Consider the following 16,694-nt stretch of genomic DNA (forward strand, 5'->3'; position numbering starts at 1 on the left):
TGCAAAATATGTCCCTATGACTTCCCAGAAATACGGCTCCTTAAATCTCCCGAAAATCGAACTTTTTTGGCCAATGTCTGGGGAACGGTGGCCAATTAGCCAGTGGCCACCGGTTACTACTTAGTACCAAATATTCACCATCCTTTCAGGTATTGATTAACACCAATATCTCTCTATGACTTACGGTTCCCGTGATATGATCCTTAAATCTCCCGAAATCGGAACTATTTTTTGGCCAATATCTCGGGAACGGTAAGTCATAGAGACATGATATTAGTGTTGATCAATCCCTAAGATGATGAAAAAAACAGTGCTCAGTTGGACAGTAGCCACCGGTTACTGTTTGGTACCAAAATGTTCACCATCGCTTTAAGTATTGATCAACATCACCTCTCTATAATTTATGGTTTCCGAGATATAGCTCCTTAAAATTCTCGAAATTGGAACTCTTTTGGCCAATATCTCGGGAACGGTAAGAGTGATGCGAAAAATTTCACTTTCTCAGATGATGGTCTATCAAATGGAGGGTTCAAGATTGAAAAATTCCCAAATAACAGATACACACAACACACACACACACACACACAAGTATAGAAAGAGAGAGAGAGAGAGAGAACTTGAAAGTTGTTGTCATTCGCATGTCCAATATTATAAGAAGGCATTAAAAAATCAAATTTTATTCTCCCAAATGTGATATTCTACATTGTAATTTGTCACATAAAGAAATTTAATTGAAATATAAGCATGCCCTGATGATTTATTGCCGGCTATTCGCACATGCATTCAAAAAAAGATATTAAGATAAACATACGATTCAAATTTTTATTTTCTTTCTTTCTTTTTTTTAATTTTTTAAAGCATGAATAATGAATAAGAAATACTTATTATATAGTGAATAATTCTCATTTGCTTAAGCGAGCATTGCAACAAATAAGAAAAAAGACACAACATTCACATCAAAGTCAGTGAAGCAAAATAATAAATCTCTGAACAGCATGTCCGTTGGAATGGAATCTAAAACTTTCATTGTCAATGAAAAGACAGAAAGGGGAAAAAAAAAGAGAATAAAATTGAGTTTCGTTGTTTTCTCAAAGGTAATTTTCCTAAAACTTCCCATCAGCATCGTTTCAAACGCGCGATTGCCATGCTCGGAGGGAAATCCATGCAACAGCATTGGCGCTCTGGAACGCTCCTTCCGGGGCCAGGCGCTGTTCTCAGTTTTCATTAGCTGGGTCATATATAAAGAAAGAGTCGCAGTTCCCGCGCTGGTTTATTCATTGTTGGTTCATTGTTGTTGAGTGCACACTGTGTTAAAGGAAGGCCTGTGAAAGATGAGACAGTGGCAACTGGTAAGTTTGAGGACAATATTTTCCTACTTCGATTGTTGTTTGTTTATTGGATTCTTCTGATTTTTATTATTTATTGGAGATGTTACGAAAAATGTGGTGCAGTGGTGTTGTGGTTCGATTCTCGGACAGCACAAGGACAGAAGATAAATTGTGATATTTGTTCTCACCAATGAAAGTGAAACCAGTGAATTCGCTATGGTGTAATGTGATAATGATCGGGATTAAATTTATGTTTTATTTGACATTGTTTTCGAAAAATTGCCAAATAAAAACAAAATTAACACCACATTAATTAGTGGCACATGCTAATAGTTAAAATAAGAAATTTGCGTAAACCTTAGTGAAACAACGCTCACTTCTGAAGAGTAGGTTCGCGTGTTCGAGTCTTGGGTCGCACTGTGTAGGCATTGTGGCCGACAAATATATTGTGTTTTTTTTTTCCTAGACTTCATTTTACCTACCTTATCCCAAAATTTCAACATTAAACACTTGTATTATAAATCGTTTCCTTTAGACTAAAAGAAATAAACTTTGAACATTGGTATAGACATTCGACACTACTTCTTTTCGATACAACTCGAAATATTGTATTGTTCAAAAACACGTGTATATATCTCAGAATATTGTATTATCACACCAAATATATATCATGATATTATATATAGATTTTTTTATATCAACCATTGATATGTTTAGAATATTTTACACGATTATCTAAAGAAAAGTAAAGAAACACTTCGGACAACTTACGTTCCCCGTGTAAAAATATTTGCTACAATCTCTCTCTAAGTAACTATGGCGACTGTTAAAATGTGATTAAAAGAATTCAGTATGGAGTAGCAAGTGAATCCTTCCTTCGCAATAAGATTAAAAATTGGAGTTCAATCGCGGACCTTCTAGAATTATTGCAATCCCATCAAGCAAATTGTGGGATACTATGTGGGATACAACTACAGTCTCTTTCTAATGTTCCTTACGTTATTTCATTGTTGTTTTGAGTGTCAAAATGTTTCACAACTGTGTCAAATAAATCTGCTGAGCATCTGGCTCTATCTGGACTCGAACCCACTCACTGCAAGTATTTTGAAATTTTCCAAATCTTGACCCATTAGGTAGGAGAATTTTCACTGCAATATATGTTTTATAAATGGGTTAACGCCTCAATCTTACATATTTTTGAAGGTCACAATTGTATACTACCTCTGTTGTGTGGAGTCCCTGTTCGATTCCCGGCCAAGTAAGTTTGTGCTGAACACCGTGACCGTGGGTTCTCTCGGGGTACTCCCGTTTCCTCCTACGTTCACATTCCACCAATTATTCCATAATTCACTTGCCTTAATCGTCCATCTTCCTTAGCTTGACGGGCATAATCATGAGACGTTAAACTTAAATATATCATTTCGATTGTGTAGCGCCCACCTCTGACCCAAAGCAACCCTGGTTCGATCTTAGGCCCCATTTATTGTATGTAATATCGTCATCGAAGGTTTTTCCTGGATTTTCCATTTTCTTCTGGCTTTTTAGACCAACTGATTCAATTCTTGGTGGGAACTGATGCGGTTTGAATTCTACGTTAATCAGTAGATCCACGTCTCATACAATCTCGGTGCTAAAAAGGGACACTAAAATTCAAAACAACTAACTTACACTCTCATCCCTTGTACTTTGATATGCCATCCGTTTCCTTTAATCGAAAAGGCGCAAAAATGAATTCTTAAGTAAATGTATAATTCCATTTTCCTTATGTCCATTTGAGCATATGTAGATTGGTCTCCCAAGAGAGATCGAACTCGGGACCCGACATTATAAATGCACTGTGATAATCACATCTGAATGATGACATATTTGTACCATTTTACTTAAACTGAATAAGAATTTCCAGTTGAAAGTTCAGTCATAATTTCTTATATATCGCATAACCTTAGAAAATGTGAGCACACACACACACATACATACATACATACATACATACAGTGGCGTATTTACGATTTTGTTTCGGGAGGGGCTTTGCTAACTTTCGGGGGGGGGCTTTGCCTGGGAATGTGAAAATTCTGCAAGATATTTCATTTACTTTACTATACTAAGTAAGATTTCGGGGGGGGCTTAAGCCCGGAAGCCACCCCCCTAAATACGCCACTGCATACATATATATATATATAAACAAAAGTGACTATGTTTGTGAACTTAATAACTTGTGAACCATCCAACCGATCTCGATCAAATTTTCAACATAGATGAGGTTCGGGTCTGGATGGTTATCATCGTATCACTTTGATGGTGCAACTTAAGGAAGGGGGAGGGAAGATATTTTAAAATGATCGAAAATTACCGACATTAGTGTCGAATCCATAGTTTTCGGGGTTATTAAGATGAACAGTGACACTTCCGATGCCATTTAAATCCAAATTCAGCCTCTTATTAGTACTGCTAAAGAGGGATATGACATGTAAAAATAATTGAAAGTGAACTATATTTGTGTCCAATTCATAGTTTTTGGGATGCTTAAGTTGATTGGTGACAGTTTTGGCGCCCTTTATGTCCAAATGAAAGTATTTTCCCCCGTGCGAAAAACGGACATTCTGATAATTAATAAGAGATTGAATACGGGTTTATTGATTTATCGAAAAATTTATATTGCAATGAAAACTTTTTTAGCAAAAGGTTAATGTTACTCTTAAATTATGCAACCCCATTTACTTTTAAAAGACTTATAATGAAGAACTTTTATTTAAGAAAAAAATCATACACTGTTCATAGCAAAAGATCCTTGATTAATTTTCAATTCATACAGACCAACTTACACATTAGGAAACAATGAAATGAAATGTTTTGTTTCAAGTCGCACATATTGTGCACTTTAGACGAACGGTTGATTAATCAAAGTCACTGTTTATGAAAGAAGGGGTGGAATGAAAATTTGGGAGAAAACAGGACAACCTCGACAAAAACCCGTAGACATGATGTGTACACCCCCAAACTCACATGGGCTGGGATCAAGGGAGAGACCTTTCACACCAGAAGTGAGAGATCTACCATGTCCCCTCTCCTACAATATTAGGAAACAGAAAAGCAGTGATAGAGCTTGTATTGTTATTTTAAAACATGAGTCCTAATTCTTTCACAAAAGTTAAAATTATGTGTATTCATTAATAACACGTAACGTGTATTTAATAATTAATTTCCTGATTCGCCATCAGTATATATATTTTGTTTCCCGAGCTTTGGAACCCTCTTCGTACGTTCCTGCGTACCATAGTTTACGAGAAAATTTATATTCGGCAGGATACCTCAGTGGTAGAGCGTTTACATCTAGTGCAAGGGGTCCCTGGTTCGATCTCTGGCCAAGTAAGTGTGTGGTGGTGTCCGTGGGTTTTCTCGGGTACGCCCTTTCCTCCCACATTCACATTCTACCAAATCTCCCATCATCATTCACTTATCTTAATCAACCGTCTCCCTTAGCTTCACAGGCTTAACCGTCTTACGTTAAACTGAAATATTTCATTTCACTTTATTTCTCAAGAAAATTAACAAAAACTAATTTTTGTGGTGCTAAATATTTATCATTTGTGACCAACAATGATAGGCAGAATAACACGCCATGTATGAAAGTAAAACTGATACTAAAACATATCTCGTCAAACCCTTTCGTTATGACAACAGCTGCAGGACAGTACGTCAAGGGCTACCCAAGGGGAGTCCGGACCTCCTCCAAAACTTTCTAACTCAACGTACCTTATTTGTAAGCTTTCTCAATAAAATTATAGCTACTTCAGAGTGTCTATCGGTCACGAAAGTCACGAATGTCACGAAAAAGTCACGAAATCAGAAAACGGTCATGAAAGTCACGAAAAAGTCACGAAATTTAGCTTTTGGGTCACGATTATTTTTTAAACTGTGCAAATGTAAGTACAGATTGGAAAATTTTGTTCTATAAAACGTCAAAAATTCACCATCAAAAATGTCTATGATGCCGGCTTTAGATGCTACCAAATCGCAAGAAAAGTACGTTTCTATAGCATGGATGAAAATTCGGCCTAATTCGCACCCAAATTCGCTCTTGAAAATGTTAGGAAATCTTATGATTTGGTAAAGAAAAGGTCACGAAAAAGTCACGAAATTTCATTTTGGAATTTTAGTAGACACCCTGTACTTGTTTAACAGGGAAATGATTGATGTAGAATGAAAGTTTAATCTTACACTTCATCTGAACTTTTTCCTTATAAAAACAATCTAGTTCTATATATTTTTTTCTGAAAATATTGGTGAAAATACTTTACAATTACTTATCGTCTTGTCTGGTTCACAATAATACCCGTTCAATACTACTGGCTTGTAATATTGGACTCCCGCTCCCAAAACTTGGACAACTCCCAATAGAAATTTCTGGGTGCGCGCCTGCAGCACGTACTGTGAATAATGAGATGTAAGGAATCTACCATAAAATTAACTTATCATTAACTTTTAAACTTTAAATATGTTTCAACTAATATTCGCAGAATTTTACGTATTTCTTCTTATTCTTAGAGCTATAAACTATACCAAATCCATCTAACTTTCCCTTGATATGTTAAAGGTGTAACTTTTTTAAACTTTTACTGGACAGCCTCGCTAATGCAAACATTAAGTTGATTAATGTTCCTTGCTTCCCTTAAAAGTTTAAATGGTTAACGCAAGAAGCTCGGGATCTGAAACTGTAGAGTTAAAACAATAAAACACTCAACTTTGTAAAAATGTAAAACTTATAGCCATACCTAATTTTAATTACCTATTAACTTAACAGAAGTAAATTTAAAAAATATTCAAGAATCATTGTGTTATGTAATACCTATGTTTTTACCTTCTAATTACGGTACTAGCAAGAAAAACACTTCACAATTATTCCTGTTTTTCTGTGTTTGTTTTTGTGCGTAATGATAGCTATTCACGTTGCTACTCTTCGTTACCTCCATTAAAATCTCCGAAGACAATCCGAGATCTTACCCATATTCGGAACTTTCTCTCAATTTGAATTTGATTTCCTATCGAATAGCACTTTGATTTATCTGTATAGCCGAATGGCTATCGTGTCCACCTTAGTGTGTCTGAGCGGGGTTCGATTTGCGTTGTAAATGTTTGAAATTTTTAATCGCACATTAAATGGTGAGTCTAATATAAGTCAGTCTTGGTGCCAAAAACGAATGTTAAATTCCACATACTAACAAAACAATAGAATCGAATACACGCACAGAAAGCATGACCATTAGCAATTTAGCTATGATGGAATATCCAGCATACAGTAGATATATAGTCAAGAATGAACTAGAAAAGTATAGATAGAGGAAACGTCGTGATATGATATGAAACATTTTGAAAATTTACCTTTCTGAAAATGCATACTACTACTGAAGCATTTTTTTAGTTTCACATAATTTGTTTCGAGACTGTCAGACGACACCGAGACGAGATCGTGACTTGGACCTTCAGACAGACTCCGAAATCGATACAAGCATATGTTGAACGAGACGATACCGATATCGATAAAATGATTTTCGATTCGAGATAAAACCGAAACTGAGATAACTATTTGTTAACCAAAACGAGACCAAGACTGTAAGAAGTCTCGTCTCCTTTTGTCTCTATACCATCCCTAAACTCAACAGAGACTTCTTTTCTGAAAAAACACTCTGTAGGTCAAAGTAATCATAAATGTTATTTTAAACTAGGAACTAGAACTAGTTACCGAGATCAATTTGGTGTTGTTACTCGAATAACTCAAACGTAACTTTCAAATGTTTGGCCTGCACGTAACTCTGTTGAGCTCTCCCTCACTCCTAACACCTCTCACACAATTTCCTATGTTACCAGAGACGGTACTCAAACATTGTCCCTTCGTTCTGCAGTTATAAGCAAAACAAAATATAGAATTTCATTCAGTGACTAGTGGAAGTGCTTTCTATCCCTAAGTTTTCTTTCAGCTTAAGTTTTCTACCCATTAGCACTTTAATTTTATCTGGTTAGCCGAATGATTAATGCGCGTTTAGTCCGGGCTCGTTTCCCAGTGTTAGTACATATGATTTGCGTCCTACTTTAAAAAAAAATAGTTAACCTCCTTTAAAACTTAATGGACTTTATGCAGACTCGTTCTGAAGCGTGATCAGTGCCATACTAAAGAGTTCGACTAACATATGTTTCCTGCAGTAGTCAGGCCTACAGTATGACGCTAATCATACGTCAAAATGACTCTGCGTAAGGTCCAATATGTTTCGTTAGTGCTTCACAACAGTAGCAATGTATTATTATTATTATTATTATTATTATTATTATTATTATTATTATTATTATTATTATTATTATTATTATTATTATTATTATTAAAGTAGTAGTAGTAGTAATAATAATATACTATTATCTTCTTAATTATTAGAAACTTCCGTTTTAAAATCAGTTTTAGGACTTCATCAATTAACAGCTTCTTCGAACATAAATCATATTTGGCATAGCAAAAGACTGAGAGTAAAGTGTCATTTGTCTCAATTCATTGTATTTTCTTTTTAAATATAAAATTCTGTAAAAACTACAGTTTAATGTCCTATGGTTAAGCCTTTCTGACTACAGAAGGCGAGTGATAAGTGATAATGCAAGTAAATGTTAATGGAACAAAGAGTGGAAAGAACCGAGAATCTTGGAATTGAACAATGAACCCCTCGCACCAGATGTGAGAGCTATACCATTGGGTCAACATTCTTTTAAGAAATTTTAGTTCTGTCATTTGATTTTTGAAACGAAACGAAATGAAATATTTCAGTTTAACGTGTAACGTCCCACGATTATACCTTTCCAGGCTAAGGCAAGTGATGATGATGATGGAAAAATTGATGGAATGGGAAAGTGGAAGGAAACGGGAGTACCCCGAAAAAACTCACGGACACGATGTTGTCTACCACGAAGTTACTTGTCTGGGAGTAGAACTAGGGATCCCACGCACCGGAGGTAAGCCCTCTATCATCGAGCCACCTTGCTCCCTATCATTTGATTTTTAAGAAGGAGGCCGCGGTGGCTGAGTGTTAATAGCGTTCACCTCGGTTGCTTGGGGTTCCGTGTTCGATCCCAGTCCCCGCCAAGTGAACTTTGTAATGGACAAACACTGTGTGCCTGAGTTTCCTCGGGGTTTTCCCGTTTCCTCCCACTTTCTTGATTCCACCATTTCACTCATTTCTCATAATCACAGTCTTCTTTAACCTAGCCGGCATAACCGTGGGACGTAAAACTCAAAAATTTCATTTATTTTGATTTTTAAGAAATTTGCTTTTTTTCAAAACTGTTATTCTGTCAGGAAGACACAAAATGTCAAATATTATTTGTTGGATCACCATCATTTTTGACCACGATGTACACTCATGTCCAAAATTATTGTCGCATGTGTATAAATATGTTGTTGTAGGAATATAATTTTATAACGAATCACTCGGTATTTCTTATAATGTTAGTAAGTGTACAATCGGCAAAGACATGTATGTGGCAAATTTCATGTCAAAAGAGCAGTAAATAAAAAACTATAAAACGAAAATAAAACTTTCGCGTCCATTTAGCAACATTTTGTTTTACTTATTCTAATTTTTATTTATAATTATTTTTCTATGAAATTTACCACAAATATATATTTCCTGTTTGTACACATAATATCAGTACTAAAAGTACCCAGCAAAATCATTATTACATTATATTCTTACAAGAAGACAGTTATAGATATGCGACAATCATTTTGGACATGAGTGTACAAGATCAAAGATTAACAATCGGGTTCATTGATGGAGGTGATCCATCCAGTTGGTTCCAAAATAACAAACATTTAACATCGGTTCCCATGTATTATATACAAAAAGTTGCCCCTTCGTAGAATGCAACCCAACAAACGTCAGATTGGTTGCATACCTTTCAGTTAGTTTCAAAATAACTAAACTCCTTCACGTAGCGTACAAGTGACGCTGCTACTAGTTTCCTTGTAAAAGTGTGGCATCACAAGGATAATGTATACAAATGTGATACATTGTATAGGATTGACTAAGCTTATCCAATCCCGACCAAATTGGTATGATAGTTATTAACCTTAGTAAAGTCAATATGCATATGAATATATTTTGATGTCATCCCTTTTTGGTTAGCTGGTTATGTGTCGTGAAGGTAAGGTATGTAATTTGACAAATTTTGATAAAAAATCTGTATAGATTGACAAACCTCATGCGATCTTGATCAAAGTTGGTATGCATATGAAATTTATGGTATATATGCTTTTGGTTCCCCATTATGACCTAAATCATTGATGAGTGACCAAACTTAAGTCAAATTTTCGTGATACTTATATTTACAAAAGAGAGAGAGACGGAGAAAGAAAAGTTTTATATTCTCCCACTTTCTTCCAATTTCTTCATTCAGTCCCAAACTTCCAAAAAATTGAAATTTGCCTCCATAATTCTGGACTCACTCTATGAAAATATCGATCGAGGTCTACTATCATTTAAGAAATGTGGTGAAATATTAGAATTTTCTTCTTTTCTTGTTTTCTTTTCTCTCTTTTATTCTTCTTCTCTCCTCTTCGTGGGATAACTAAGCACCCGCAGAGGCGAATCTATGAGGTAAAAACTGGGGGTGAGCTGTCAGAACTCAGATTATGATAGGGATATTATCTTTACTATAAACTTACAAAAATATGTAAATGATAGCTGAAATATTTTTGTCACTCAAAAAACTGGGGTCTAAGCCCCCCGTGTAAAAATTCTAGGGTGGTCGAGCTCCGGAGCAACCTCACCGTCAGCGCCCCTATTAAAGAAAATACACTAAAATCTATCAGATAGTATTTGTAGTCGTAAGTATTCTTCTAATGGTGACACAGAGACTCCTAGAAGTGACTCACGTACTATCTGTAAAGATTTGCGAACATACGTAATCAATAGACGAATAAGGAAATCTACTATTTTGTTCACCGATTGGAGATCAACGCCCCTTTTCAGAGCCAGTGCAATATGAGAGGGGTACCTATATACCTTTAAAAACTTCCAAATAAATATTTTAGAATATCGATAAGTCAGGGTTTTACGTGATAAATTTAACAGTTTAATTAGAGATTTTTGATTTGATTTGATTTGATTTTGGGTTAAGCGTCCCTATCAGCAGCGAGGCTATATGAGACATGGACCTATAGCTTAACGTGGGATCCAAACCACATGAGTTTCCGCTGGGAATCGAACTCGAGTTTCCTACTCCCAAAGCGCGTACGCTAATCGCTTAGCCACGAGGGGCTCAATTAGATACTTTCATAGTTGACCTTGGTATTCTAAGGGGCCTGAATACTTTTAAGAGGCTGAGAGGTTTGTTACTGACTTTTGATGTATATACCTTTCATAATTCTTGTTTAAGGGACATTTTTTTTTTTAAAAAATCTTACATCAGAACAGAATAACACGCAGTGATAATCCTTGAAATATTACGATTTTTTCCTCAGAACGAAATTTGCAACGGAACGGTTATAAAATGGTTGAAGTACACCATTCCACTGTCTTGAGTACTTGCTTGTCGTTGGTTCCTCATGTTATATTTCTTCAAGGGTGAGAACATCTTTTTTTTTTCGACTTAAGTTTTGCTCTTGTTCTTGTTCTAATTCACATGAGAATCCTTCTCATCTTCGTTTTCTTCTTTTTATTTAGTAAAAAATTAAAAAAAGAAGAATATGCAACATGACAACTATGCTCCACAAATAAATCTGCATTGTGGAAGAGTTATAGTTTTTTTTTAAATAAAAAAGAATAAAATATTTTCTGCAGTTCAAGGTTACATTTTTGTATTTTTTTGGTCATTACTTGACCGTTTTATATGGCGTCCTTGAAACTCCAAAAAAATGTAGTCCTAAAACCATCTTTTAGTGTTAACCAAATGTATTATGTCTTGGTATGGCTTTGAAGAGGCCATCAGTGTCACGCAAACATATTGGACACAGAAATATCACTTTTTTTGTTCCTGTTAGTTTATGTATTGTCTACGTAAGTCGTGACCGCTTAGAGACATTTTGAAATAACATAATGGAGTTTTGTGTTTATATTATACTTGAACGATACTTCATTCAAATAAATAAAAAAAAAAGATAAGAAATGTAATATCTTCCTTTTTAAAATTCTTGTGGGAGATCAAGTCATGACAGCTGTGGGCATGTCTTTCATATGAACAAGATTTCTTAATCAACTGCGGTTCGGAAACTGAGGACTTCGTGACGGTTTATGAGTCGTTTAAAAACGGCTGGTGATCACAGAACGTGTTACAACAATGTATGTTGTAGTTGATATAGGAAATGTAACATACACATAGTAATCAAGTAATACTGTATTAACAGGTTGTAAAGTCAATATTTAAGAGAGAAAGTTGTTCCTGAATAGTTGAATTTTCGTTTACCGATATTTAATGACCATGCCTCAAGTACCACTGTTCACCAGCTACTTTTAATGATACAATGAGAAGTCATCTTTACATATTTCCCCCCCCCCCAAAAAAAAAACTTTGGTCTTTCTGTTACATTTCTGTCTCTTTTCGATATTTCGGAAACTATTTTCATTGAAAAGTAGTCACAAAAGTTTTGTGTATCAGATGTTGTCTTTGTAGCAGTGCCGTAGAAAATTGGTTTCAGTTTTGATGTAATATTATGTTAAGGAGGAAATATTTTGGCTTGGTTTGATTTGAATAGAATTTAATTTAGTGTCCCTTTCAGCAGCGAGGCTATATGATACGTGGAACTACAGCTTAATGTGGAATCCTAACCACACGAGTTTCTGACGGGAATCGAACCCAAGGCAATAATTTTGTAGTTGCGCATTTTGCATAAATATGGTTTCGTTTATAGAGAAGAAATAATACGTATTTTGATTTTTCATGGTTGCACTTGTGTTAGTTCGAAGGATTTAAAAAATCTTTTGTGTTTCTAAATTATGTATGTAGACTTTTGACTTTTACATAATTTGTTGAGTTTCTCTTTTGTTTGATACACTTCTGTTTATTTGAGATTTTGGGGCACAGTGGCTTAGTGGTAGAGTGCTTACCTTTGGTGCGTGTGGTCCTTCGTTCGACTCCCCTTCCAAGTAAGTTTGTTGTAGACATCGTGTCCTCGTCTTCCTTAGCCTAAGAGGCATAAACGTAGGACGTTAAACTCAAAGATTTCATTTCAACATCATATCTGTGGAGCTCCTTCGTGGCTAAGCGGTTAGCGTAAGCGCCTATGGCGTGGGAGTCCCGGGTTCGATTCCCGGAGGGAGCTCATGTAATTCGGATTTCACGTTAATTCGTAGGTCCACTTCTCATATAGCCTCGCTGCTGAACGGGACGTTAAACTCAAAATCAAATCAAATAAACATCATATCTGTGGGTTTTCTCTGGGTACTCCCATCCCGCCAATTCTGCCTAATTAATCACTTGCCTTGATCATCGTCTCCCTTAGCTCAATGGTATAATTGTAGAGCGTTAAACTGAAAGAATTTTCAATTCATTATGTAAATCAATGGACAAGAAAAAATACGTTGATATTCAGCACCTTTAATAGTTTGATTTTACATGTTATTTGATTGGAGTGGCAAATTATTGTAGTTTGAAAAGACAGTTCCGTGTTTGCGTTCACTCTCAGTTTAGGCGTATCTGTTCTTTCACATTTACTTCTCCGAGAGTAATGCATAGAGAAAAAAAAATTAAAAGGATTTGAAGGTATTGAAGCAAATTTTACTATCCATTTTGTTGTGCATGTGGGTTCTTTTGGACAATATAAATAAAACTGTCACATAAAGACAGTAAATTCGTGCCAAACAGTACCTGTTAAAAAAATCAAAACAAAAGACGAACGGAAAACCAGTTACTTTATCACCTATTGTAAACAAATCATGATATGCGTGGATTCAGCTTACTTATATATACAAAGGAGTAGAAGTTGGCAAATGTTACTTTTGTTTTCATCTTTTAAAAAAATAAGAGTTTAAAAAAAAGCAAGGATTTCATGCGAAAGGGGTCCTTGCAGAATCAACCAATGATGGCGTGTCTAGATGGAACACGCCAGTGCGTCCAAGAAAGGCGTGGTGTGCCCCAGGAGGCCAAGGAGAGAAATCAGTGAATGACGATCGAGGTAATCTCTCTCTCGTCTGCAACTTTCAACTCGCCCATAGGAATTCTGTACGTCTGCAGCTTTCAATGGTATTTGTAATGGACTCAAGAGTAGTAATTATAGGTCACCCAACAGGCAACGCGCAATACATACAAAAGTGTCTTGAATAACAAGCAAGATCAAATAATAACAGAGAGTGGGCCCTTCTAACAAAATTCGTCTTTTACTGATAATTATGAGTAGCAACAAACCCTATATTAACTATACATTTGTCACCCAATATTTGCTGTTCTATTATGTTTGAATACATAATAGTATTTAACATTTTTATGATAATTTTAATTTAAACATATGCGCATAAGGAAGACCAATAATATCTTGAAATCGGCTTATAATAACACTCTTAAAATATCTTCTAGGTTACTAGAAAATGTTGTGTTCTTAGTTGCCTATTATGTCATAGCTGATGGCCGATAATTTTCTAAAAAAGAAAATTACTTTGTAACAAGTTAACAGCAGCAATAGTACAGGTTCCCTTAGAACTATTCGTGACACTTCCATTTTGGACACAATGTTTATGTAACGATTTTTTTTAAAAAAAATGTCTTTTATTAATTATTTTAAAACTTTAACTGACAATTTAATATGTCATTTGTTTTGAACGTTGTGGAGTTTTGCTTTGTGTATTGTATGTATTTGTTCTTTCCTCAAAATCTTCTTACAAACAGGCACAGGTACACAGGAACTAAGTTTTTAGGAAGGAAGCAACACCTTTATAGGGGGTTCAGAATTTAATATGAACATAAATTATATTAAGATTTGTAAAATAACTCCTAAAATTAGAATAAATTTGCAGGAAAGTCGGGATTTCGGAGAGTCCTAGGGTTACCAACTTTTGAAAATGGAAATAGCGGGCACAATCCTGGAGTACGTATACTTTTAAGTTCGTGACGTCATTGCTAGTCAAAAATGTGTACAACCTGAAAGTGGGTTACTTCACATAAAATTGAGCGATTCGGAGTTCGAATTTCATAACTTCAGTTACTTTTGAAGCATTTATTAAATTTACTTATTCCACTTCCCAATTTTGAGTCGGCACATGTAATTTTTGTAGTCTACCACCAATAACAAATCGCATTTAAAACAAAAAAGCAAATATAATCTGCAATATAATTATGGCATGCACAAAATATACTTGAAAAATAAGTCTCACCAGCTTCGCTGGGGCTGGCAATGTTTCATAATTCGTACATTCTTTTACTTTATGTGGATGCATGATTTAATTGGAAGATGTAGCTGAGGATAAAGCAGTGTTAACTGTGTTATTGAAAATGTACTTTTGTTGGTCTTTAGCAGTTTTGATAAGTTCAGTAAATTTTCCTGCCTTCAATTCTTCAGCAAATTCCACGCACGACAGGTCGATATCAAAGCGAATTGTAAGCTCTGCTTTAACCATGTTCATAAAACATATAACAAACTATTCCTTCCGTCACTCAAAAATAATCTGAATAGAACAGAGAATAGGACTAGTAAGACGAAAAAATTACCGGTCATTTAACGTCCGGTTTTGAGGTCATACCGGACACCGGACAAGGAAGTCAAAAACAGAAAATGGACGGTTTTCAATCCTAGAAAGTTCGGATCCCCAGGACCCGTCCCCTGCCAGGAACGCACCCATAATTTCTTGTTCAGAGGAGTCCAAAGTTTGGGGGTGGGTCCAATACCACAACTCACTACGTCTATGTAATATTAAACTGGTGTTATTCTGGATCTGAACTCATGATTAATTGTTAAATATTGTCACCTATATTCTCAGAAAAAAGGGCACAATTAAATTGTTTTTATAAGATAAGAAATAGTACAAAAATGAAAATCTTTTCTTTTACGTCCCACGTTTATGCCGGCGAGGTTAAGGAGACGGTGATGGTGAGAAATGAATGAAATGGTGGAACGAAGAAAGTGGAAGAACCTCGAGAAAATCCACGCACACGGTGTTTGTCCATCACAACGCTCACTTAGTGCGAGCTGAGATCGAACCAAGGACTCCATGCACCAGAGGTGAACGCTCTACACTGAGCCACCGCGGCCCCAAGAAATAGTATAAATGAAGCGTAGTTGATTCATTAAATGCCTGACAGATTTATAAGTAATCTTGAAATATCCCATAGGTGTAACAGTTCCCTTTCCCTCCTCCCTGCAAATAAGGAATTCTTTTAGTGAACAGTACCACCTTGATACCAAGGCCTAGGATTAGCGATTAAGTTTGACATCATAATAATTTCTAGTTTAATAATGAAAACGTCTTTCAATAGCCATTTTAAAACATTGTCATTATATTGTGTTCATTAAGCTGTCATTATTTGTTTCGTTAACTGTATTTCAAAATTTAAAATTGAGTGATTAAAGATAATTAGTTGTCAGGAAAGAGAACGCTCTATTTCAGGGTGGTAGACGCAAATGTGAAGAAAGATTTGAAAGGGAAAGGATTTGTACTTCCCCCAAGGCCGTGACCCTAACCCTAAGATCATCTTTGTCCAAGGTTACACTCAGATTGTTATCAATCTTCAATTTATACTTTACACATACATGTTAGCTTTCAGAACAGCAATTTTTATGTTCATTAATAGAGGAAAACCTAAAACTATTTTTAGTAATTGTTGCTTCTAGTAATTGCTAACATTACGTTTTACCTCAGTTCTGGCACGTTTTTAAGTGGTTCACTCAAAGTTATAATTTCACAAATGCAACCCATGATTTTCAGGAGTTATTTCTACTGAAGTACGTGTTACAAACTACATGTTCTTGTTTGTATGATTATGGTCCGTAGTCTGTTAGGTGATGTGTGGTCAGCGCATCACAATCTCTCCTTATTGCATTTATTTCTGGATTTATATAACCTCCAAACGGTTGGGATTAAGAGAGCTAATTTTGAATTCTCACCAAAACTCCAGTCAAATTATGCTCCTGAAAGACAAAAACTCTAATCTTTCAGTTACAGAGTTCCTTCAGTGCTAAAACAGATGTTAATCTCAAAGCACTTCCGTATGTGTGGGTTTTCTCGGGTTCTCTCGTTTCCTCCCATTTTCTTCATTTCTCATCGTGACCGTCTCCTTTAGCCTAGCTGGTATAATCGTGGGATGCAAAACTTAAGATTCATTTCATTTTATTTTAATTCTAATAAAATAAGTTACTTTTCTAATATGTATATTTACCGTACTTTTTATTTTGGAAGTAAAATT

The 16,694-nt window shown here is 35.4% G+C and overlaps 1 protein-coding gene across 1 annotated transcript in view; it reads left to right on the forward strand.

Moving 5' to 3' along the window:
* The first annotated feature begins 1,232 nt into the window (after nucleotides 1-1,232).
* The window catches only part of LOC145663107 (uncharacterized), a 102,610-nt gene continuing 87,148 nt past the window's right edge, over nucleotides 1,233-16,694 (forward strand). Inside the window, exon 1 of the mRNA XM_081729382.1 lies at nucleotides 1,233-1,349. Within this exon, the coding sequence (XP_081585508.1) occupies nucleotides 1,332-1,349 (18 nt within the window). The 5' untranslated portion in view covers nucleotides 1,233-1,331. The remainder of the gene's footprint in view (nucleotides 1,350-16,694) is intronic.

The sequence above is a fragment of the Thermobia domestica genome, chromosome 10, assembly GCF_964235325.1.
Source record: "Thermobia domestica chromosome 10, izTheDome1.hap1.1, whole genome shotgun sequence".
Classification (NCBI taxonomy): domain Eukaryota; kingdom Metazoa; phylum Arthropoda; class Insecta; order Zygentoma; family Lepismatidae; genus Thermobia; species Thermobia domestica.